Consider the following 27,170-nt stretch of genomic DNA (forward strand, 5'->3'; position numbering starts at 1 on the left):
CTCCTGGCTAGGACGAATAAATGTCGTTAAGATGAACGTGCTACCCAGACTGCTTTACATTCTCCAAACAACACCAATCCCCCTCCCAAGGAACTATCTACAAAAAATACAAAACTTAATCGAACAATACATTTGGGGAGGGATCAGACCAAGGGTAGCCAGGAGAACTCTGTATCTGCCCAGGGACAGAGGGGGACTGGGGGTTCCAAACATACTAACGTACAAACAGGCAATCACGCTGGGTAGATTGCTGGACTGGTGCTCTAATGACCCCAACAAAGAATGGGTACGACTGGACTGTGATATTTTAGATACAAACAATGCAGGCTTAGGCGCCTGGACTCTGGAAAAGGACAGGCACACAGCCACAACAAAATACCCCCTACTGATAGACTTCTATTCCACATGGGACAAGATAATAAATACCACAACACATATAACAACTAAACACTCCCCATTGACCCCTATTTATCATAATGCCGCACTGCCATGGAACTACCCTGACAATAGAACCACTACTGACACACCCTTAAAAGACTATGTCATCAAGTCCTTGACCGACGGACATAAGCTCAAGACACTTACGGACATCTCAGAGGAACAACCTCACCTGATGTTGAGTTGGTACTCACATATGCGGTTAAATCACTACCTCGTGACACATAAACACAGATCCTGCTTAACCAGAACACCTACCACCTTTGAGACCTTGTGCCTGAAAGGCACACCAACAGCTCATGCAATCTCATTACTCTACAAACTGCTATTGATAGATGATGCCCAGACACTCCCCTCCTACACGAAGATGTGGGAAAAGGAGTGGCAGACCGAGATAGGATATGAGGACTGGCAGAACGCTTTCTTGGTGACCAAGTCAGCCTCAATCTCTATGAGAGTGCAAGAATCCAGCTTCAAATGCCTAGGAAGGTGGTACCTCACGCCCAGCAGGTTGCAGAGGATTTACAAACAGGCCTCAGGCAAATGCTGGAGGGACTGTGGCGCAGTTGGCACACCAACACACATATGGTGGGATTGCCCTAGGCTAGATGCCTACTGGGTCGACGTCCTCAATCACATGGAACTAGTTCTAGGGAAACCCCTGCAGAACAGCCCAAAAACATTACTGTACCTATCATTGCCCAAATTGCCTTGCAAAGCGAATAGAGCACTACTATTAATTATGCTGAATGGAGCTAAATTATTGATCCCAAAGCATTGGAAATCTAGAATCACACCGACCCTTAAGGAATGGCAAGAACAAGTAGATACACTACTACGCCTAGAAAGATATCACCACACTCAGCAAGGGACTGTGGACACACACGAGATGATGCTGGAGTGCTGGGCAACACACAGACAACGGATAGTGTAGGATAATGCAGACTACAACTTGGACCTCTGACTCCCCCATTGACACTTATCCCCCCCCCCCCCTCTCTCCTTCCCTCCTTTCTCCACCTTCTCTTACCACCTCCGCCTATCCTTCACGAGACATGCACAAGCGAGCCCCAAACAACACCAGACAATGGGAATACAGTAAAGTGATTGACTGCACAAACTTTACCAATGGCACAATGGAGACAGGTTCCCCCCCCCCCCCTCTTTCTTCCCTCCTTTTTGCTTCTCACTCTCTGGCAATCCTAGCCCATGAATGTATAGCTTGGCGGGAATGGCCGTAGAGCACCAGGGATAATGCACTAATGGACTCTTGGACTTTTATCATGCAAGTGCATTTTGAACTGTGTCCTGATCCCTCGGGAGTTAAACTCCACATGCTCTATGAACGGTCAGTAATTCATCATGCCCTGGGGAGCCAGGGGAAGAACGACTTTCAAGTGTTAGTATTATTAATCACAATTTGCAATGTAATGTTTAAATAACTTTGTATTCATATGTACCTTGGAAAAACTGAAAAGCTTGTAACTATTTGAATACCCTTTAATAAAGCTCTTTTGAAAACAAAAATAAAATATAAAAAAAAAATAAAGGGACACTGAACCCAAATTTTTTCTTTTGTGATTCAGACAGAGCATGCAATTTTAAGCAACTTTCTAATTTACTCCTATTATCAATTTTTCTTTATTATCTTGCTATCTTTATTTGAAAAAGAAGGCATCTAAGCTTTTTTCTTAGTTCAGGACTCTGGACAGCAGTTTTTTATTGGTGGATGAATTTATCCACCATTCAGCAAGGACAACCCAGGTTGTTCACCAAAAATGGGCCGGCATCTAAACTTACATTCTTGCATTTCAAATAAAGATACCAAGAGAATAAAGAAAATTTGATAATAGGAGTAAATTAGAAAGTTGCTTAAAATTTCACGCTCTATCTGAATCGCGAAAGAAAAAAATTGGTTTCAGTGTCCCTTTACATTTTTTATATATTTTGATTGAAGCTTTAGATTAAAGGGACATGGAACCCAAAAATTTTCTTTCATGATCGAGACAGAGAATACACTTTAAAAAAAGAAAAAACTTTCCAATTTACTTCTATTATCAAATTTACTTTGTTTTCATTGTATTCTTTGTTGAAGAAATACCTAGATATGTAGCATGCAAATTTCTGGAGCAGTATATGACAGGAAACACTGCTGCCACCTGCAGTTCTTGGATATGTGTAACATAGTTATACATTTCCTGCAATATATTGCTCCAGTCATGTGCACGCGCCAACACCTTCCTACCTGCTTTTGAACAAAGGACACCAAGAGAATGAGGTAAATTTGATAATAGAAGTAAATTGAAATTGTTTTTAAAATTGTATTCACTGTCTGAATCACACAAAAAAATGGTTGGGTTTCATATACCTATATATATTTTTAAATACATTTTAAACTTTCACAGGAGTTTAAAAAACCCCCAAAACTTTACACTTTTTTGTATTGAACAAAATTCATATTAAAACTTATGTGCATGTAATATAGTATCAGATATATTATTCATAGAAAATCCATTATTATTATTTATTATTATTATTATTATTATTATTATTATTATTACAATTATTATGTTTTTTTTCAGTCTATTAATTCGGAGTAATTTTTACTAAGGCAGTGCATTTCTCATTTAATATTTATGCTTCTCGTATAGGAATTATGAATCCTTGAAATATCACCTTAAAAATACTTTTCTTATTTCCTTTCTTTTTTTCTCTCGTCCACCTTTATGGGCAATTTTTTAACTGACCAATTTATTTATTTATTTATAAAATATTTTACCAGGAAGGATACATTGAGATTTCTCTCGTTTTCAAGTATGTCCTGGGACCACAAAACATTGCATTGATACAATAGGGTACAATAAAATACAAAAACAATAATACACAATATATGCAAACATTTAACATAGAATAGGTAGGAAATATTTAATCAACCATGACAGGTGCATTCTGTTTTGAGATATCTAGAGAGGGATTTCTTAAAGGATATTAGGTTTGGGGAAGGTTTGAAAGTGTGCAGGAGGTTGTTCCATAATTGTGGTGCTCTGTAGGAAAAGGAGGATTGAGCTGCTATCTTTTTGTATTGAGGCAAGCTAAATAATGTGCTGGTACTTGATCGGAGGTTATAGGAGGTGGGAATAGCCGGGGAGAGCATTCTGCTCAGGTAGGGTGGGAGCTTCCCAGAAAGGCTCTTAACAACTGTTTTTACAGCTTTGTTATTTGTATACCCTTCTCTTACTGTCCCTTCAATGATAATGCATCATTAAAGGAACATAAAACCCTTATTTTTTTCTTTCATGATTCAGATAGAGCACACTAACTTTCCAATCTCAGACTCATATACAGTTGTCAAAAGTTTAGGCACCCCTGACAATTTCCATGATTTTCATTTAAATAATTAGGTGTTTGGATCAGCAATTTCATTTTGATCTATCAAATAACTGAAGGACACAGTAATATTTCAGTAGTGAAATGAGGTTTATTGGATTAACAGAAAATGTTAACAAATGAAATAAACAGGTCCCGCACTCTCTGCTGTGAAAACACAAACTTCTTTAATTGAACTGTGACTTTTCGGGGTAGTTAGCCCCTTCCTCAGACAGATAACAAATATAGTGCAACTTACTCCCCTTAAATACCCTCCACTGTGAATGCTAAACACCTGCAGCTTGTCATCTGCGCAACTGAGCATGCTCAGAGATAACTACGGTGGCTGCATTGGGACAAACTAAAAGCAAAGTTAAAAATTGAAAATGCCTGAAATTACAATGTAACAATGTTCATATAAACAAATATGTAACCTAAGTAGCCCTGATATATGTGATGAATCACTCGTCTTCACAATATGGAACAAAACTAGCAAAAGCAAAAATTGGCTACAAATAAATATTACATCTTAACTAATGAGGGGAAAGTAATGAATATCAAGGAAGGGGCTAACTACCCCGAAACGTCACAGTTCAATTAAAGAAGTTTTTTTTTTTCACAGCGGAGAGTGCGGGACCTGTTTATTTTATACACCCACCCCCCCCACATATTTTATGTAATGATAGCCAGAGGGAGGTCCAACCACCTTTAAAAATTTAATTTGCTTGAGAGCAAAAGGAAAGTATCTTTAACACAAGTTTCTCTTGCAAAAAAGAACAAATTTAAATAGAACATGAGAATGTTAAATGTATATTTTAAATTTCTTCTTGACCGGGGGCAGCCATTTGTCTGTGCTTGTCAGACTGTAATGAAAATCTTCTCTAGAGAAACTGGAGGGTGGTGAAGTTGAATTATGAATCTTTGCTAGGCTAATATAAAAAAGAAAAAAAGAACTTAATGGGTATGTGCACAGCCTTGCCTGATGACTTTATTCATTACCGACTGCAACACATTACTAATAAATTACTGTAACCTTTACATTATGCAGTACAGATAAATGTATAGATGCATGTCAACGGCAAAATTCTTTCTTTTGTATGAAAACTTTATATATGGAATAAATTGCGCATATATATATATATATATATATATATATATATATATATATATATATATATATATATATATATATATATATATATATACGTTGATTGGCGTAGCCGTGTTAGTCCAGAGATTTAGATATCATAATAACAAGAGTATTGCATTGAGCAATGATACTTTTTTTTATTGGACTAACTATACATTTATAAGTTGACAAGCTTTCGGAAGAGTTCCTTCCTTTATCAAGTCTGAAGCAATACGTATTGCTTCAGACTTGATAAAGGAAGGAACTCTTCCGAAAGCTTGTCAACTTATAAATGTATAGTTAGTCCAATAAAAAAGTATCATTGCTCAATGCAATACTCTTGTTATTTTGATATATATATATATATATATATATATATACAGTCCAAGTTAAGGACAGCACTATCTTACACGATCCAGCTGCCAAGGTGCACTACAAACCAATAATGTGTATCCTTCCCAAGAACGTAGGCACTCACTGGTCTTTAGACATAATCCATTTATTGATCCATAGAAAAAATATGAAATATGTTAATGTAACTTTTTTCTATGGATCAGTAAATGTCTAAAGACCAGTGAGTGCCTACGTTCTTGGAAAGGATATATATATATATATATAGGGAGACTAAATACATACAGAGAGAAGTGCACTCACAGGAACGAACAACTGGCTCAATAGCATTGTTAGCCTGTTCTATGGCGATTTACCACCTGGGTGCAGCTTTTTAGCCCAGTAATGCTTTTCACAGAGTAGAACTTTCCTGTAGCATATCAGTCTGATCCCGCCTATTACGGTCAGTCCAGCACCGAAATACCAGGCAATTCCTCTCTGAACAAGGAACACAGCAACCCCAGACGATCGTTTCGGCCTTCATTGGGCCTCGTCAGTGAGGTGTAGCTATATTCCTCTAAGCACACTGAGCAAGGAGTCCACGTCTGGTTGCCCCTTTTTCCCATAGGGAGACTAAATACATACAGAGAGAAGTGCACTCACAGGAACGAACAACTGGCTCAATAGCATTGTTAGCCTGTTCTATGGCGATTTACCACCTGGGTGCAGCTTTTTAGCCCAGTAATGCTTTTCACAGAGTAGAACTTTCCTGTAGCATATTAGTCTGATCCCGCCTATTACGGTCAGTCCAGCACCGAAATACCAGGCAATTCCTCTCTGAACAAGGAACACAGCAACCCCAGACGATCGTTTCGGCCTTCTTTGGGCCTCGTCAGTGAGGTGTAGCTATATTCCTCTAAGCACACTGAGCAAGGAGTCCACGTCTGGTTGCCCCTTTTTCCCATAGGGAGACTAAATACATACAGAGAGAAGTGCACTCACAGGAACGAACAACTGGCTCAATAGCATTGTTAGCCTGTTCTATGGCGATTTACCACCTGGGTGCAGCTTTTTAGCCCAGTAATGCTTTTCACAGAGTAGAACTTTCCTGTAGCATATCAGTCTGATCCCGCCTATTACGGTCAGTCCAGCACCGAAATACCAGGCAATTCCTCTCTGAACAAGGAACACAGCAACCCCAGACGATCGTTTCGGCCTTCATTGGGCCTCGTCAGTGAGGTGTAGCTATATTCCTCTAAGCACACTGAGCAAGGGCTAAAAGAAGTTGCACCCAGGTGGTAAATCGCCATAGAACAGGCTAACAATGGTATTGAGCTGGTTGTTCGTTCCTGTGAGTGCATTTCTCTCTGTGTGTATATATATATATATATATATATATATATATATATATATATATATATATATATATATATATATATATATACAGTATATATATTGCACATTTGTTTAAGATTGTTATTTGTTTCATAACAGATGTGTTCCTTCAGCAGTGCCATTTCTTGCGACAGGCTGGGCACACTGAGAAGGCGGTTTCCCTCTTCCAGGCTCTGATTGAATTTACATTTTTTAAACCTGACAGCGTGAAGCACATGAGCACGAAGGAACAGGTATGTACTAAAATACTTCAAAGATAGGCAGATGAACTTAGTCTAATGAAGACCAGAAAAATGTTAAAGTAAATTGATTTACTCTTACTGTCAATAGTGCACTTCCACTGATCCAATTGGCAATGGTAATCACACAGCTTGGTTGGAGCCTCAGAGAACTGCAGGTCCAGAGCGCTATTTAACTATGCTTTTTTTAACTCTTTTGCAGAGTTTAACCACATAGTGTTGCAGAGTTGTTAGCGATTAAAATGATATGCTCTAACAAATAAGAGCACATAGTTTTATCACTATAACAGCTTTTTAATTGTAAAAATAAAAAAGGCAAAATGACTATATATGGAGTAAAAAAAAAAAAAGATTTTAATTTGCTGTTTAATCTAGTGTACATGGTAAACTGCAACATGGGTGTCATTATTTTAGTCACATTTTGCATAAGTTCCCCTTCCCAAAATGGCAAAATATAGATTTGCAAATGCTGAGAGGAAGTAGGAGTGAAATTCTATCCATATAATATTAAATAAATGTAAAGACTACAGATTCTGATTTCACAGCGAGGGGACATGCAATAAGAGGTGGTTATAGCATTAATAAATTACTTTATATGGAGGCCTTCTGGATATTCCAGATGAGAACTCGTAGACCCAATGGTTTTAATATTGAAGGAGATATAATTACTTTTTGGCAACATAAAAAATGAATAATGTTGATACATAAAAATGAAAAATAATTAGCAAAAATAAATAGAATTCAATATACTATTTGACAGGTGTATTTTAGAGGGCCTTCAATTGGCATATGTGAGTGGCTACATTTCATTCCAGACACATATGGTTAAAATAATATAATACATTATTAATATCTTATGAGAAAAGGAGGTTTGTAAATATATTATTGTCTTGAATAACGGTGCGGCATAGGTACTTATTACCGTACTGATGGTTATTTATATCCAATCCTTCATGTATGTTTGACATAAGATTTTCTATAAATTTTCAATTAATACTTTTACTTGATATATTTGTATAAAGAATGTTTCTGTCCCTTTAAATCCCATCAATGAATATATCATCACAGCATGTCCAATTAGAGGCTTTTGTAAACTATTTAAAGGGATAGTAAACACAATTTCTCCAACATTGGTGTGTCCGGTCCACGGCGTCATCCATTACTTGTGGGAATATTCTCTTCCCTAACAGGAAATGGCAAAGAGCACAGCAAAAGCTGTCCATATAGCCCCTCCTTGGCTCTGCCCACCCCAGTCATTCTCTTTGCCGCTCTGAACAAGTAGCATCTCCACGGAGATGGTGAAGAGTATGTGGTGTTTAGTTGTAGTTTTTTATTCTTCTATCAAAAGTTTGTTATTTTGAAATGGTACTGGTATGTACTATTTACTCTGAAACAGAAAGAGATGAAGAGTTCTGTTTAAAAGAGGAGTATGATTTTAGCAGCAGTAAATAAAATCAATTGCTGTTCCCACGCAGGACTGTTGAGCCTAGAGAACTTCAGTTGGGGGGGACAGTTTGCAGACTTTTCTGCTCAAGGTATGACTAGCCATTTTTCTAACAAGACTGTGTAATGCTGGAAGGCTGTCATTTTCCCTCATGGGGATCGGTAAGCCATTTTCTTAGACTCAGATAGAATAAAGGGCTTATTATGGGCTAATAACTGGTGGACACTTTTAAGGGCTAAATCGATTGTTTATTAAGTTATTATTAAGGTTTTGAAGTGGATTTCAAACTTTTTAATATTTGGGGAACGTTTTTATCACCAGGCACTAGTTAAGACACCTTCCCAGTCAGGAAGGGCCTTTCTCTGTAGTAGGCAGAGCCTCATTTTCGCGCCATTATTGCGCAGTTTCTTTTGAGTGCAGTACATGCAGCTGCATGTGAGAGGGTCTGGTATCCACAGAAAACGTTTCTAGAAGGCTGGAATTGGTATCGTATACCCCCCTGGGATAAGTGAAGTCGCAGCAAAGGCTGTGGCTGGGACTGTAGTGGGGTTAAATTGCAAAACGGCTCCGGTTTCCGCATTTTAAGGGTTAACAGCTTCAAAATTGGGGTGCAATACTTTGAATGCATTAAGACACTGTGGTGAAATTTTGGTAAAGTTTGGATGATTCCTTCATAGTTTTTCACATATTCAGTAATAAAGTGTGCCCTGTTTAACATTTAAAGAGACAGTAACGGTTTTGTTTAAAAACGGTTTTTGTGCTTTATTAACCAGTTTAAGCCTGTTTAACATGTCTGTACCTTCAGATAAGTCATGTTCTGTATGTATGGAGGCCAAGGTGGTTGCTCCTTCAAATGTATGTGATAATTGTGCCATAGCGTCCAAACAAAGTAAGGACAGTACTGTCACATTTAGTAAGGTTGCCCAGGATGATTCCTCAGATGAAGGAAGTAGGGATAGTTCTGCATCCTCTCCTTCTGTGTCTATACCAGTTATGCCCGCGCAGGCAACCCCTAGTACTTCTAGCGCGCCAATGCTTGTTACTATGCAACAATTGACGGCAGTAATGGATAACTCCATAGCTAATATTTTATCCAAAATGCCAGCATTTCAGAGAAAGCGCGATTGCTCTGTTTTAAACACTGTAGAGCAGGAGGGCGCTGATGATAATTTTTCTGTCATACCCTCACACCAGTCTGAAGTGGCAGTGAGGGAGGGTTTTTCAGATGGAGAAATTTCTGATACAGGAAGAATTTCTCAGCAGGCAGAACCTGATGTGGTGACATTTAAATTAGAGCATCTCCGCGCATTACTTAAAGGGACACTTAACACCTGAAAGCTAAATTCCTTAAATCTAGCTCCTTCTGATTAATGAAACTCAAGTAATCACAGATGTCTATGCCATCTTGGAAGCTGACCACAATTGTTTTAAAAAAACTGTTTTCAATTACAGTGCTGTACCTGTGCTTGATATTCTTATGTATGCTGCCATATTGTTACGTGCGTTGCACACAGGACAGGTACACCAACAGGCAGCACATGCTGCTTAGAGGAATCTCGCTCAGTGTGATATGTGTGCTGCAGCATTTGTAAAGACATTTTCTATTTGTAAATGAATAGTATTTTTAACATCATAATATAACGTTATTGTAAAAACCAAATTAGATTTTATAATGTTCCCTAAACAAATCTGATGAAGTCAGTGCACGGCTCCAGGCACCATACTTGAAAATAGCAAGCTACTGGGAGAAAGGGGAGAGAAGAGTCCTGGGAACAGTGGATAAAGCTTTGCATAGTAAAATACAAGCTCCGTGGTGTGATGGTTATATATAATGGTTCCTGACCCTGCAGTACATAATACAGCACCTGGAGTAACTTTCTCTTTCAGCTGTAATGTTAAAACCCTCCTGGGACTTGAAGCGCGACTCCTACTGTCGGCTTGACATAGACAGCCCTGCTCGTCACTGCCAGGGAGTGTGTGCAAACTCCACAACTGCAGCCTGTCACAGCAAGTGAGCATCTGGTAATCTTCAAACTACTGTCTATGTCAGTAGGAGTCGCGCTTCAAGTCCCAGGAGGGTTTTAACATTAGGGCTGAAAGAGAAAGAAACTCCCGGTGCTGTGTTATGTACTGCAGGGTCAGAAACCATTACATATAACCATCACACCACGGAGCTTGTATTTTACTATACAAAGCTTTATCCATTGTTCCTAGGACTGTTATCTCCCCTCTCCCTCTCTCCCAGTAACTTGCTATTTTCAAGTATGGTGCCTGGAGCCGTGCACTGACTTCATCAGATTTGTTTAGGGAACATTATAAAATGTAATTTGTTTTTTACAATAACATTATATTATGATGTTAAAAATACTATTCATTTACAAATAAAAATGCCTCTACAAACGCTGCAGCACACACTCTGCGTGTATCACAATGAGTGAGATTCCTCTAAGCAGCATAGTATAATAGAGCAATGTGCTTTGCGTGTCACGTGACTGCTGTGCTCATGTAAGTTACAAAATGGCAGCATGCATAGAAACATCAGGCACAGGTACAACATTGTAATTGTATACACTTTTTTTTTAACAATTTGGGGTAAGCTGGCAAGATTTCATAGAAATCAATGCTTACTTACTCTTTGTTTGATCAGAAGGAGTTCGATTTATGGTTTTTTAGCAGGTGTTTAATGTCCCTTTAAGGAGGTGCTATCTACTCTGGATGATTGTGACAATCTGGTCATCCCAGAAAAATTGTGCAAGATGGACAAGTTCCTAGAGGTCCCGGTGCACCCTGATGCCTTTCCGATACCTAAAAGGGTGGCGGACATTGTGAATAAGGAGTGGGAGAAGCCAGGCATACCTTTTGTCCCTCCTCCTATATTTAAGAAATTGTTCCCCATGGTTGACCCCAGGAAGGACACATGGCAAACAGTCTCTAAGGTCGAGGGGGCGGTTTCTACACTAGCCAAGCGCACGACCATTCCCATTGAGGACAATTGTGCAACTTTCTAATCTACTCCTATTATCAATTTTTCTTTTTTCTCTTGGTATCTTTATTTGAAAAGCAGTAATGTAAGCTTAAGAGCCGGCCCGTTTTTGGTTCAGAACCTAGGTTGCACTTGCTTATTGGTTTGCTAAAGGTAGCCACCAATCACAAGCGCTAGCCAGGGGGCTGAAACCAAAAATGGGCTGGCTCCTTAGCTTATATTCCTACTTTTTCAAATAACGATACCAAGAGAATGAAGAAAATTTGATAATAGGAGTCAATAGGAGTAAATTAGAAATTTGCTTAAAATTGCATGCTCTATCTGAATCATGAAAGAAAAAATTTGGATTTACTATTCCTTTAAATGCCTTCGGTTGTGTGTCTCACTAGGTCTATGATTAAGGCAGTATGCCGAAACGCGTAAGACAGGACATAGAACATGCTGTGGATTATGACTTTTTAACATGTTTTATGCATTTTATGAATAAAATATGGCAATATTTTTGCTATGAAGGATTCACTGGCTTTTTGATTGTTTGCTGCTGGACATACAATAAGTGCAGTACGGAAATGGTCCAATATGTTAGAGCAGTGATGTCATTGGACCCCAGATCAATAGTTTAAAACTTTAGAAGGGGCCCATATAAATGTATGGCTATTTAAACAATTAATATATGTCCCAATATTTTTACAGGGCCTGATTTAGGTAAGGTTGCAGGGTACCCTCTACCAGCTATTCTTCCTTCCAGAGGGCTCTTGAGTTGTGGTCACACAAAGCACACATTTTTCATTCTGCTTTACCCTAGGGCTACAAAACGATGACATACGTTGTTAGTTCAGTATTTTCCAAAGGGCCGCAAACAATAGTTCCAAGAGCCACATGTAGTCCTCGGGTCGCCAGTTGGCCATCCCCTTGTTAGAGCTTTAGTGCGCTATTGCTTGCTAAGTTTATGTACTTGTTGTTTCCAGGTAGAATTTTTTGAACCTTACTGGGACAGTGGAGAACCACGATTCGGGGAGAAAGGATCAAAATGCTGGAGTGCTTGGATGCGACAGCAGGAAAGAGGAGGCTGGGTAGCCATCAATAACTTAGGTAATTCTAGTCTAAAAGATTTTGTTCCCAGAGAAACCAGAAATGTGTATCTGCTCACTGCTCTAGATCATTTATCTGAGCTGTCTCATTACAAGAAGCTGCTTTGATAGCCTTTTGCAGTTTACAATATAGTGCTTCCATTGTCCCCTTATTAGTAAACTAGTTACTAGATTATATGAGTTTGTATGTGTGTGTGTTCATATATTTGTGTGTATATGCCATTAAATTAATTTATTATATATGCATATTATAAATCAACAATTAAGTACTAAATTGCATAACAGCTGCACACAAAACATCTTACGGACATTTAAAATTGTCACTTTATTAATGGTCCATGGTCGAAAAATTATATGCTCTAATTTGTTAAAACTAGCAACCCAGTAATGTTATATGCAGGGTGGATTTGATTTAAATCAAATTGATTTTAATCACTATTTAAATCACTAGTCAGTAAACCTCTATTCATGGTTTTCTACATAAAGGTTTCATTTTTAAAATAATTTAAGATTATTTTTCCAGTTGCATCAGAAAATTACTTTTCTTTCTAATGGCACGATGAGTCCACGGATCATCCAGCAGGAGGCAACAAAGAGCACCACAGCAAAGCTGTTAAATATCACCTCCCTTCCCTCTAACCCCGGTCATTCTCTTTGCCTACGTTAGAGCAAGGAAGTGGTAAAGTTAGGTGTTGGAAAAGATGATTCTTCAAGCAAGATTTTTTTTTTTTTTAAGTGGTGCAAGATTGTGCTGCTTTGTTCTAGGGTGTAGCCGTAATCCATATCAGTCTCTTCAGTAGAGCAGTGGTGGCTTTAGAGCAATGGGAACTTGTGGGGTATAATAGTCACTGCGTCTCCCATATACTAATGCTGCCCTATTTCCTAAAGCCTGAGTAAGTTTATTCAGTCTTTGCATTTTTTTTTTACACAGGTCCATGTGAGGGATCATGCCTCTCAAACCCAGTGAGCTGCCTTGCTGCCGGGCAGATTTACATAGGTAAGTGCTGACTTTTTATTTTCTGGGATCGTCATTCAGAATAAAAGATGGCACTTTAATATATTATATAATTTGGGACATAATAAAGGAATTCTCTTATGAATTGGAGAGTATTTAGTATGGGCAGTAATAGCAGGCACTGGGGACGAGGAGCAGGCTCAGAGGTGGTGTTTTTTAACTTAAGTATAAAACGACATTACTATGCTTTTAAAAGACTTGAGGAAAGTTTTTTCTTTTAACGCCCACAATGGCCGGGGTTAAAATTTGTTGCACACTTCCCCTTCATAGTTCCTGTGTTCTGTGACACGGAAGACTTTGTCTCAGTTTTTGGGCAGTATTACGGACTTCATCTGATAGAATAAATAGATTGAGTCAAGATCATCTAACAGTCTATAATCTCCGGTGTTAGTCAAGCAGGTAAGCACCTCAGCAAAATTAAGCTGAGGTGTAAAGGTGTCCGGAGTATTTAATTATTACTTATGTGTTTTATTTTCTTGCTGAAAAAAAGCAGTTTATTTTAAATATTTAAAGGAACAGTAACTTTTTTTGTGAGGTATTTTTTTTTTTTACTAAAATATAAACTTTCTATCTATTTATTCAATTTTTTTTTTGTGGTGAAAAAAGATGGACCAAGAGGCCCTGCAAGATGTTACATGTTCTTTATGTTTTGATTCGAATGTTGAACCACCAATCCCTTTCTGTTCCTCATGTATTGAGAGAACTTTACATTATAGGGATAAACTTTTTTTTCTAAACCAACATTGTCTAGGATGGATGCTTTTCAGGAGTCTTCTGACAACGTTCAAAATATACCGCAGCTTTCTCCTCAAGTGTCCCAAAACTTAGCGTCCATACAGCCAGTGCCCTGCGCTTCCTCCATTACTCCATCTGGAGTTACTTTACAAGACATCGCTTCTCTCATGTCCTCTGCGGTTTCTGATGCGTTGTCTGCTTTTCCCATGCTACAGGGAAAGCGCAAGAGGAAAAGTAAACAATCAGTAAGTGAGGTTACTGACACACAATTTCCAAACTAGCCAAGAGAACTACTATTCCAATAGAGGATAGTTGTTTCTTTAAGGATCCTATGGATAAAAAGTTAGAGGTGTTACTCAAGAAGATGTATGTACACCAGGGTTTACAATGGCAACCCGCGGTTTGTATTGCTACGGTCACTAGTACGGTTTGATTCATTGTCCTCCCTCAGGATAAGAGAAATAAAAAGGACATCAGAGTAATTTTCGTTCCTTTCGAAATTTCAAGGGAAATCCTTCCACTCCCTCCTCCAAGCAGGAGCAGTCCAAGCCTTCCTGGAGGCCCAATCAGTCTTCGAACAAGGGAAAGCATTCCAAGAAGCCTGCTGTTGAGTCAAAGAAAGCATGAAGGGCCTGCCCCCGATCCGGGACCGGATCTTGTGGGGGGCAGACTTTCATTCTTCACTCAGGCTTGGGTTTGAGATGTTCAGGATCCCTGGGGGGTGGACATCCTGTCCCAGGGATACAAACTAGAGTTCAAGACTTTTCCTCCCAGGGGCAGGTTTCTGCTTTTAAGATTATCTGTAGACCAGACAAAAAGAGAGGCGTTCTTACACTGTGTACGGGACCTCTCCGACCTGGGAGTGATAGTTCCAGTTCCAATGCAGGAACGGGGTCTCTGGTTCTATTCCAATCTGTTCATGGTTCCCAAAAAGGAGGGAACCTTCAGACCAATTGTAGATCTCAAGAGTCTAAACAAATTTCTCAGAGTGCCATCCTTCAAGATGGAAACTATTCGTTCCATTCTTCCTTTGGTACAAGAGGGTCAATTTATGACAACGGTGGATTTAAAGGACACGTACCTGCATGTTCCCATCCACAGGGACCATCACAAGTTTCTAAGGTTTGCATTTCTAGACAAACACTTCCAGTTCGTGGCTGTCAGGGTTTTTTCCCTGTTGTGTTTGCCATGTGCTGCTGGCAGCCATTTTACTCCCCTCTCTTCCTGACTATGGTGCATTGTGGGGGATGCTGCTCATTTCCTGCACTTCCTTTTATGGCCAGACTGGTGTGCATCTTCCATGTGAGACAGGATGCAGTCTCAGAATTGTCATCACTTTTTATTTAAAGGGCCTCTGTTCAGTATGCTTTGCCTTTGCGTTGTCTCAGACCTGTTTGTGAGAGTTCCTGTGTATTACCTGGCTGCCTGACGTCCTTCCTGGTTCCTGATCCCTGGCTTGTTCCTGACTCTGCTGTTTTCGCCAAAGTGTCCTGCAAGTTATGGCTGCTCCTGTTTCCGCTGCTGCACCTATTCCTTTCCAGGAGCATGTCCTGTTCTGCACCTCTACCTCAGCAATATGGAGGCGATCCTATTCAGTGCAGAGGGTTTTTGAACCAGGTGGGCATTTACTTTGAGATGTTACCTCAGGTGTTTCCCTCTGACAGAGCTAAGGTGGGATTTCTCATCTCGTTACACTCTGACACAGCTCTTGCCTGGGCTAATCCCTTGTGGGAGACTAATAAACCTGTGATTTCAAATTACCCTGAATTTGTGGCCTCCTTTCGAAGAGTATTTGATGTTCCGGCTCGCTCCTCCTCTGCTGCTAAACGACTCATGTCCATTCAGCAAGGTACAATATCTGTTGCTCAGTATGCTATTGAGTTCCGTACGCTTGCCGCAGAGGTAGGTTGGAACAATGAAGCCCTTGTTGCCGCCTTCTTTCATGGGCTCTCTGATGCGATTAAAGACGAAGTTGCTGCCAGAGATTTACCAGAGGATCTCGAGGCATTGGTGTCTTTTTTGATCCTAATTGACATCAGACTCAGAGAGAGGCCATCTTTCAAGGAGCACTTGCGTAAGCCTCCTGTTCCGTTGTCTCCTACGTGTTCGTTCCCACCCATGCCTCCCTCTCCTCCCATGCCTCCTGGTCCCGAGTCACCAGGTACTGCTGAGCCGATGCAGCTGGGATTCACGCGTCTCTCTGCGGCAGAGAGGTCCTTTAGGAGGAGGGAGGGGCTCTGCCTCTATTGTGGGTTACAGGGCCACCTTTTGAAGTCTTGTCCTACACGGCCGGGAAACGCTCACACCTAAGGTCCTGTCGGGGGCAGAACTTGGGTGGTTTATCCTCGTCCCCGGAACCGCTTAAGGAGAAACCTTTGGTCACGGTTGTCCTTTCCTGGGTGGACTCCTCCATAGTCACTCAGGCTTTTGTTGACTCTTGTGGACTTCTTCGGTATCTCAATTGCCAGAGAAGTACCGAGAGTTCCTAGACGTGTTTGACAAGGTTTGTGCCGGATCGTTGCCTCCTCACTGGTCTTACGATTGTGCCATAGACCTGCAACCCGGAGCCATTTCTCCTCGGGGCCGGGTATACCCTCTTTCTGTTGCAGAAAATTGTGCTATGGAGGAGTATGTTGCCGATGCTCTGCGGGGGATCATCCGCAAATCCTGCTCTCCTGCAGGGGCTGGCTTCTTCTTTGGGAAGAAAAAGGGTGGCGAGTTAAGACCATGTATCGATTATAGGGGTCTTACCATTAATCGTCTTACCATTAAGAATGCTTACCCTATTCCGCTTATTACTGAACTCTTTGACCGCCTCAAGGGAGCTACAGTCTTTACTAAACTTGATTTGAGAGGAGCCTACAATCTCGTTAGGATTAAGGAGGGCCACGAATGGAAAACAGCATTTAACACCAGGAGCGGGCATTATGAGTATCTTGTAATGCCCTTTGGCCTATGTAATGCTCCTGCTGTTTTTCAGGAATTTATTAATGATGTCCTACGAGATATGTTGCAACAGTGTGTTGTGGTGTACTTAGACGACATCCTCATACACTCACCCACACTTGAGGCTCATCATTCTGATGTTACACGGGCTCTTCAGAGACTATGTGAGAATGGCCTTTTTTGTAAACTCAAGAAATGTGAGTTTCATCAGACTCAAGTAATCTTCCTAGGTTATATTATCTCCGTTGCACGGTTCTCCATGGATCCTGACAAGTTATCTGCAAATCTGCAGTGGCCTCGCCCAGTTGGTCTTCGGTTTTTAGTTTATTAAAAACTTTTCTTCCTTGGTCAAACCTATCACAGACATGACCCGTAAAGAGAATGATCCACTCCATCGGTCGCCTACTGCCATTAAGGCCTTTGATAGTCTTAAGACTGCCTTTGCTGCCGCTCCAGTTCTGGCTCACCCTAACCCTGTCCTGCCTTTCGTTCTTGAGGTCGATGCGTCTGAGACTGAAGTAGGTGCCCTCTTGTCTCAACGTCCTACGCCTGACGGTTCCTTGCATCTGTGTGGTTTCTTCTCTAAGAAATTGTCTCCATCGGAGTGCAATTATGAAATTGGCGACAGGGAATTACTGGCCATAATTTTGGCACTTAAGGAATGGAGGCATCTTCTTGAGGGTACTTGCGTGCCAGTGCTCATTCTTACTGACCACAAGAATTTAACTTATCTATCTGAAGCAAAACGTTTGTCGCCCCGACAGGCCAGATGGGCGCTATTTTTGTCTCGGTTTAATTATGTGGTCTCTTACCTGCCTGGTAGTAAGAATGTTAGGGCTGATGCCCTCTCTAGACAATTTTCGCCTCTGTCCAAGGAGGAGTCTGTACCTACTCCTGTTATACCTCCTGACCATATTTTGGCTACCATATGTACTAATTTGACTTCTCCCTTGGGGGAGGAGATCCTGGCTGCACAAACCAATGCACCTCCTGAGAAACCTAGTGGTAAGTGTTTTGTTCCTGAGAAACTTCTAACTAAACTTTTGCACACTTAACACTATCCGAAAGCCGCAGGTCACCCAGGTAAGAACCAAATGATTTGGTCGGTCACTCGACAATTCTTGTGGCCAGGTCTTCGTTCTGATGTTGCTGCGTATGTTGCCTCCTGCTCAGTTTGTGCACAGAATAAGACTCCTCGACGTCTTCCTGTGGGTCTTCTTCAACCTATTGCTAATGGTGAGCATCCTTGGACACATCTTTCCATGGACTTCATTGTTGCGCTCCCTGTTTCCAATGGCAATACTGTTATCCTTATGGTGGTTGACCGTTTTTCTAAAATGTCACATTGCATTCCCTTGATGAAGCTGCCTACTGCTCAGGAGCTTGCTTCAATTTTTGCCCGGGAGGTCTTCTGTTTACATGGGTTACCCAAGGAGATAGTGTCGGAACGGGGTAGCCAGTTTGTCTCCAGATTTTGGCGTTCCTTTTTGTGCTCAAATGGGGATCCAGCTTTCCTTCTCCTCGGCATATCACCCTCAATCCAATGGGGCTGCGGAACGGTCTAATCAAGCTCTGGAACAGTTCCTCCGTTGCTATGTCTCAGATCACCACAATAATTGGTCTGAACTGTTACCTTGGGCAGAGTTTGCTCGTAATAGTGCTATTAATGCTTCCTCCAAGTTATCCCCGTTCATGGCGAATTATGGGTTTCAACCATCCTTGTTGCCCGATTCATTCATATCTCAGGGTATTCTGGCTTTGGAGGAGCATCTCCGGCAACTCCGTTCCACGTGGGTGCAGATTCAGGATTGCCTTCATCGTTCTATGCAGCGCCAAAAGTTCCAGGCTGATCGTAGGCATCCGCCCGCACCTTCCTGCCAGGTTGGTGAGAGAGTTGGCTGTCCTCCCACAACTTGAACCTTCGTGTGCCTTCCAATAAATTGGCTCCTTGTTATGTTGGTCAGTATGAGGTCAGCAGCATTATTGACTCTCGTATGTCCAGGGGCCGTGTACAGTATTTGGTTCACTGGAGGGGCTACGGTCCGGAGGAGCGTTCTTGGGTTCCCTCCTCTGATGTTCATGCTCCCGCCATCCTCCGTGCCTTCCATGCCCATTTCCCCAATAAGCCTTTTGTCTTCCCACGGGGGAGGGGTCATTGAGGGGAGGGTACTGTCAGGGTTTTTACCCTGTTGTGTTTGCCATGTGCTGCTGGCAGCCATTTTACTCACCTCTCTTCCTGACTATGTGCATTGTGGGGGATGCTGCTCATTTCCTGCACTTCCTTTTATGGCCAGACTGGTGTGCATCATCAATGTGAGACAGGATGCAGTCTCAGAATTGTGATGTCATTACTTATTATTTAAAGGGCCTCTGTTCAGTATGCTTTGCCTTTACATTGTCTCAGACCTGTTTGTGAGAGTTCCTGTGTATTACCTGGCTGCCTAACGTCCTTCCTGGTTCCTGATCCCTGGCTTGTTCCTGACTCTGCTGTTTTCCTTGTTCCTGATTCCGGCTCGTCTGACTATTCACATTGGCTCCTGACTCGGCTCGTCTGACTACCAGCTCTGGTTTTGACTCCTGGCTTGTTATTTAACTTGTGGACTTTTTATTATTTTTTGCTATTAATAAAGGTGTGATTATCTTTGCACTTCTCGTCTCAGTCTGATTCCTGGCACCCTGACAGTGGCTCTTCCATTCGGTCTTGCCACAGCTCCCAGAATTTTCTCAAAGGTTTTAGGATCCCTGCTAGTGGTGCTCCGATTGCGGGGCATTGCAGTTGCACCTTATCTGGACAACATTCTAGTTCAGACGCCTTCCTTTGAACAAGCAAGATCACACACGGAAATGTTGTTATCTTTCCTGCGGTGTTACGGATGGAAGGTGAATTTGGAATAGAGTTCCTTAGTTCCAAATACAACCATAATAGATTCCTTATCAATGAAGATTTTTCTGACAGAAGTCAGGAAATCAAAGATTTTCGATTCTTGCCTAGTACTTCAGTCCTCTCCTCGGCCATCAGTGGCTCAGTGCATGGAGGTAATCGGGCTGATGATAGCAGCAATGGACATCATCCTGTTCGCCTGTTTCCACCTCAGACCTCTGCAGTTAAGCATGCTCAGGCAGTGGAACGGAGATTATGCGGATCTGTCTTCGCGATTACAGCTGGAGCAGGAGACAAGGGATTCTCTACTGGTGGTTGTCTTTCTGGATCATCTCTCCCAGGGAACCTGCTTTCGCAGACCCTTTTGGGTGATTGTGACAACAGGTACCAGCCTTCTGGGATGGGGAGCAGTCTGGGGCTCTAAAGGCTCAGGGACTCGGTCGGAGTCTGTTCTACCCATACATATTGAATCTTCAATGCTCTTCTTGCCTGGCCTCAGTTAGCCTCGGCCCGGTTCATCAGGTTCCAGTCGTACAATATAACCTCAGTGGCTTACATCAACCATCAGGGAGGAACTCGGAGTTCCTTGGCCATGACAGAGGTAGCCAAGATCATTCAGTGGGCAGAGACCCACAATTGCTGTCTGTCGGCGATCCACATTCCAGGAGTGGACAACTAGGAGGCGGACTTCCTGAGCAGGCAGACCTTTCACCCAGGGTGTGGGAACTCCATCCGGAAGTATTTTCCAGCCTGATTCTCAAATGGGGTCAGCCGGAATTGGATCTCATGGCATCTCTGCAGAATGCCAAGCTTCCGAGGTACTGGTCGAGGTCAAGGGAGCCTCGGGCTGTACTGATAGACGCTCTGGCGGTACCTTGGAATTTCAGTCTTGCATACCTATTTCCTCCGTTCGCTCTTGTACCTCGAGTCATTGCTCAAATCAAGCAGGAAAGGGCGTCGATGATCCTCATTGCACTGGCGTGGCCTCGCAGGATTTGGTATGCAGACCTGGTGGACATGTCATCTCTTCAACATTGGAGACTTCTGTTGAGGAAGGACCTTCTACTTCAAGGGCCCTGCCTTCATCCAAATCTAGTTTCTCTGAAGCTGATTGCTTGGAGATTGAACGCTTCATTTTATCCATGCGTGAATTTTCGGAATCGGTCATTGAGACCATGATTCAGGCTCGTAAACCTGTGACTAGAAAGATTTACCATAAGATATGGCATAAATATCTATACTGGTGTGAATCCAAGGGCTACTCTTGGAGTACAGTTAGTTTTCCTAGAATTCTGTCCTTTCTCCAAGAAGGTTTGGAGAAGGGTTTATCGGCAAGTTCCATAAAGGGTCATATATCTGCCTTGTCTATTTTGTTACATAAGCGTCTGGCGGACGTCCCAGACGTGCAATCGTTTTGTCAGGCCTTGGTCAGGATCAGGCCTGTGTTCAAACCAGTTACTCCTCCCTGGAGTCTTAATTTAGTTCTTAAGGTTCTTCAAGGGGCTCCGTTTAAGCCTATGCATTCCTTAGATATTAAGTTGTTATCTTGGCAAGTTTTGCTTCTTGTTGCTATTTCATCTGCTCGTAGAGTGTCAGAGCTCTCGGCATTACAGTATGAGTCTCCTTACCTTATTTTACATTCAGATAAGGTGGTTTTACGTACTAAATTAGGGTTTTTCCCTAAAGTAGTTTCAGACCGGAACATTAATCAGGAGATTGTTGTTCCTTCCATGTGTCCTAATCCTTCTTCTCAGAAGGAACGGCTTCTGCACAATCTGGACGTGGTACGTGCACTAAAATTCTATTTACAGATGACTATGGATTTTCGTCAGTCTTCTGCTCTGTTTGTGGTATTCTCTGGGAAACGTAAGGGACAGAAAGCTACGGCTTCTACTCTTTCTTTGTGGCTGAAGAGTATCATTCGCTTTGCTTATGAAACTGCTGGACAGCAGTCTCCTGAGAGAGTTACGGCTCATTCTACGAGGGCTGTTTCTTAATCCTGGGAATTCAAAAATGAAGCTTCTGTGGAACAGATTTGCAAGGCTGCAACTTGGTCCTCTCTTCACACTTTTTCAAAATTCTATACATTTTTTTTTAATTATTTTTTTTTAATATTTTTTATTAAGATTTTACAATATAATAAACAAAACAAAAAGTACTTTGTAAATGTCTTACAGATTACCCATCAATTGCCTAGATCTTTCCGACATATTTACATATTGACAGATAATGGAGTTCTCTTAAACAATTTGGCATTTTTAATCTCCTCTATCTTAAAGAGTGAGGCTTCTATGTGTAGATGATGTAGTCACAACAGAATAGCGAAAGGGATAAAAATAATAGATATACGCTGACTCCTAAGAAAAAAGAATCACATGCCAACTGGCATATATAATATATGACATAAAAATCTATTGTACATAAATAAGCCTGTACACATTTTAGCTCTGTATAGCGACTAGTATAATAAGCAAACCACAATGTGTTTTATATGTCTTAAGATGTGCGTCCTTTTAAAAAAAAAAAAAAAAAAAAAGATGTGTGTACATAAATTCAAAAATGCATATATCTGATATTATTAGTTAGCTCTTTCAAACATACTTATATACAATAGAATTCACTGAAACATAAGATAATATGAAGTTCCTATTTCTTCAGGAATGAGAAATATCAATGATACATGTATAAGCTTGTAACCATAGTGTTGGTACTGAATAGTAATTTAATAAAAAGCTAATTTAATAACATACTAAGGTAGCTTACCACCCAGTACCGTGACCAAGAAATACACTGGCTTTTGAAAGAGGAAAAAGTAAGCTTATATCTATAAAATTAATGCTAAATAGTACTTATTAATGTAATTATTAAGTTACGGTTATTACGAGAGAAACCGCGCTGTAAGGATCAGGATAAATTAACAAATTATCCGGATACTTTTAGTGGGGGTGTTAACCGGGCAGCTAGATAAAATATGTTCTTATTATGGTTAAGGCTACGAGGAGCTTATAGAAAGGATTTTAAAAAGCGGAATACATACCCTGCAGGATAGTACTTAAAGTCTTAGGATCGGTGATAATGTACTGGACTAACACATATTCAAAATAATGAGCGTGTGGTGATGATATACAGTAATCTGGGTAATTGCCTGGAATATTAATTCCAATTAGAAGGAAATGTATTACCATGCTTTTAACTATATCATCAGTAGACTCAAGGGGAATAAATATCCATAATCTAACACATTTAAACTCTGCCGCTCAGGTACGGGCCCTATACCCGACAGGTAAACCATTTAAATTAGTGGGTAGGATATTCCTATTGATTGCCAGTTATTCTTCTCTACGCCACGTATAGTAAAAATTTGGTTCCCAAAAAATAAATAAATAGGTCATCTAAACCCCAGAAACACTGAACATATTATTCAAAACAGGTGTGTAAGTAAACTAATTATATTATTGTGCAAACCTTAACCAAGAATTAACTGTTATTGACCATCAGGTGGGATATATAACAACTATTATGCCTAAGACCACTAGAGAATTGTGTGGGTATCTCAATGTGTTATTAAAGGGTATGTGCATAATGAACCACTGGTACCAGCCAGATGCAAGTGTTGGACACAAGGACAACGTGAGAAAAAAAAACTATAAGCTAAACTAATACAATCCAGAGTATATAAAAGTAAGATAAAGTGGAATCTGGAATTATTAACATAAATATACTATTCATAAAATTATTTATTTAAGATATGTCCTCCCTGCATAAAGCCCTACATCTGTGTGGTATGTAAGAAAGCATTGGATAGGTTATTGACTTTAATAGAAAGGAATCCTTAATAAAAATGGGCCCATATTTGAGGGTGAGAGTACAATATATTTATAGGTTTGATTATGAACTCTCTCATACATTACAATAATGGTGTAAAAACTATTGTGAGCACCCTAGTAGCCTTCCACTACATATCAATATATCAAACAAGACACCACTATTATTTAGAGAATAAACAGAGTAACAAATATGCAGCTAAGCAGTTGACTATTAGAGACAATATTTGCTCGGGGAATTTAACCCAGTCCAGAGCGACCCTGAACATGCAGGAGAGATGAACCACCTTTGGGACCATAATAAGTGTCATAAGTACTCCGGGGCAGCATACAAAAGCCCAATATCACAAGTCCCAAATGTCCGTTATTAGCTATGTCGGTGCTCAGCAATCCATGAGGAAAATACACGTCCTGTGTGCCATCGAATTTTTAGGGACCTAGGTTTCCATAGTCCGGTAAGATATCCACCTCAGGGAAAATGCGCACTCCTCTGAGTCGCTGCTGTTCACGGGCAAGCATCCTTATTCTTGTAGTAATGTAGGTCTCCAAGCTAGCTGTGCACACAAGGAGCTCCCGTGGGGAGCGATCCCCCATGAAGACCTGCCGCAGTCCCAAGCCTTCCACGGATGCCGGCTCCAGCAGTACAGGTAAGAGTTTATCTATAAAACTTGTAGCTTTGTAAATGGGCTTTTCTCACTGTTTATGGCTGGCATTATCTGGTTGCATAGGGACCGGGTAAAAGAAAGTTAAGATCACGCCAAGGCCTCTCTGGAGATCTCGAGGTTTTGTGGGGCCAACTGCTCCTACATATCCTGTTTCCACTCTTTCATGGCTGCCATTTTGCCAGATTCGTTGCCACTATTTGCTAGGGTATCTATTTCACCCTCATGAATAGAGTGTTTGTTAGGAGGTCATACAATGGAGAGCTTTGACTGCAGGAACTATAGCTCCGGCGTATGATGGAAATAGGTAAAAGGCCGCACCAAAAAACTTTCAACAGGAAGTAGCTAAGCGTTTTCCCCAAAAGCAGCCAGATTTTAGCTTTGCCTGCAGCAGTGTCCTCTTCTAAAGATAGATCTTGCAAGTAATTGTTGCGATGTCACATTTTTATAGAGATAATCAGTGGACTATCTAGATGACAGAGAGCTCTGAAATCTGCAGCCCAACATGGCCGCTGCCCGGACCCCCCCCCCCCCAAAATTCTATAAATTTGACACTTTTGCCTTAGCTGAGGCCGCTTTTTAGGGAAAGGTTCTTCAAGCAGTGGTGCCTTCCGTTTAGGTTCCCTGTCTTGTCCCTCCCGTATCATCTGTGTACTCTAGCTTGGGTATTGATTCCCAATAGTAATTAGATGATCCGTGGACTCATTGTGTCATTAGAAAGAAAACAAAATTATGCTTACCTGATAAATGTATTTATTTCTTGACACGATGAGTCCACGGCCTGCCCTATTCTTTTGGACAGGTTGTTGGTATGTTATAAACTTCAGACACCTCTGCACCTTGTTGCTTCCTTTCTCCCTTTTACTTCGGACGAATAACTGGGGTAAGAGGGAAGGGAGGTGATATTTAACAGCTTTGCTGTGGTGCTCTTTGCCGCCTCCTGCTGGGCAGGAGTAATATTCCCAATAGTAATTAGATGATCCGTGGACTCCTCGTGTCAAGAAAGAAATACATTCATCAGGTAAGCATACATTTTGTTATTTTTATACACCATTAGAAATACTTAGTTTAAATCCCAATAGTTTTGTAATTATCTATCTTCAATTTAATAGGTTGATCATTTATATTTGATCAACTTTTCGGGTATCCTTTATTGGAAACAGAAAAAACCTTAATAATAATAATAATAATTTAAACAGTTTTATTTAACTAAAGAAACAAAATCAATACCTTAATAATAATTAATATAGTTTTACTTAACTAAAACCATACCATTATAGGTTTCATATTTACTGCTTGCCCTTCCCTCACACTTATGTCCTAGTGCAGATCTATTGCACTCTGAACAATCTTCTATTCGTTCAGTTTCTTGAAACTTAGTAAGGGTTGGATTCTATGTATATAGAATTGTATGGGAACAATGGGATTAAAGGGACAGTAAAGTTTCACAATGTACTTCTATTATGTCATTTGCTTCGTTCTTTCATTGGCTTGGTTGAAAGCATACCTAGGTAGGCTCAGGAGCAGCAGTGCACTACTGGGAGCTAGCTGCTGATTGTTGGCTGCACATATTTGCCTCTTGTTATTGGCTTACCCAACTTCTGCATTTGTGCTTCTTCAAATACAAGTTTCTACCTGAGGAAGGGGAGGAACCCAGAAACGCGTAGTACGGATTACAGACCGGGCCACGCTAGCATTTTTTTTTGTCTCTCCACTTAAATGCTTTTTAAACCGCTTTTCTATTGTTTAAAGTTTAGTGTAGCGACTCTACTTTTATAATTTCTTCTGTATATATGCATATGCTTATGATAATTTGATACTATGCTACATTAAGTTGTTTTAAAATAAATATATATTTAACCTATATCACTTGGCACTGTCTATTTTTATACATTTCTAATATATACAAGGTCTAATTTTTTTTTACTTATTGTGTGTGTGTATATATATATATATATATATATATATATATGTGTGTGTGTGTGTGTGTGTGTGTGTATGTATATATATATATATATATATATATATATATATATATATATATATATATATATATATATATATATATATAATATACAGGTGAAACTCCAAAAATTAGAATATCGGGCAAAAGTTCATTTATTTCACTAATGCAACTTAAAAAGTGAAACTAATATATAAGATAGACTCATTACATGCAAAGCAAGATAGTTCAAGCCGTGATTTGTCATAATTGTGATGATTATGGCTTACAGCTCATGAAAACCCCAAATCCACAATCTCAGAAAATTAGAGTATTACATGCAATCAATAAAACAAGGATTGTACATACCTGTGGAACAATATTGGACCTCTGAAAAGTATAAGCATGCATACTGTAAGTACTCAGTACTTGGTTTGGGCCCCTTTTGCAGCAATTACTGCCTCAATGCGGTGTGGCATGGAAGCTATCAGCCTGTGGCACTGCTGAGGTGTTATGGAAGACCAGGATGCTTCAATAGCGGCCTTCAGCTCTTCTGCATTGTTCGGTCTCATGTCTCTCATCTTTCTGTGGGTGTGGCGGAGATCGGCAGATAGATGCTCTGTCCAAATTCCTCTGGCACTCCTGTGCCGTTGTCGGAGAACGTAATCCACATCTAGCGGACCGTGCTGTGACGTACACTCACTCCTCCCCTTGTGTACTCGGATGTATAGCCTACGATAATCATGACCG

At 40.6% G+C, this 27,170-nt stretch overlaps 1 protein-coding gene across 1 annotated transcript in view; it reads left to right on the plus strand.

The window, feature by feature from the left end:
* Window positions 1–27,170, plus strand: part of NRDE2 (NRDE-2, necessary for RNA interference, domain containing) — a 185,180-nt gene that overhangs the window by 51,985 nt on the left and 106,025 nt on the right. Inside the window, exons 7-8 of the mRNA XM_053697566.1 lie at window positions 6,758–6,891; window positions 12,293–12,416. Coding sequence (XP_053553541.1) covers window positions 6,758–6,891; window positions 12,293–12,416 — 258 coding nt within the window. The remainder of the gene's footprint in view (window positions 1–6,757; window positions 6,892–12,292; window positions 12,417–27,170) is intronic.

The sequence above is a fragment of the Bombina bombina genome, chromosome 1, assembly GCF_027579735.1.
Source record: "Bombina bombina isolate aBomBom1 chromosome 1, aBomBom1.pri, whole genome shotgun sequence".
Classification (NCBI taxonomy): Eukaryota; Metazoa; Chordata; class Amphibia; order Anura; family Bombinatoridae; genus Bombina; species Bombina bombina.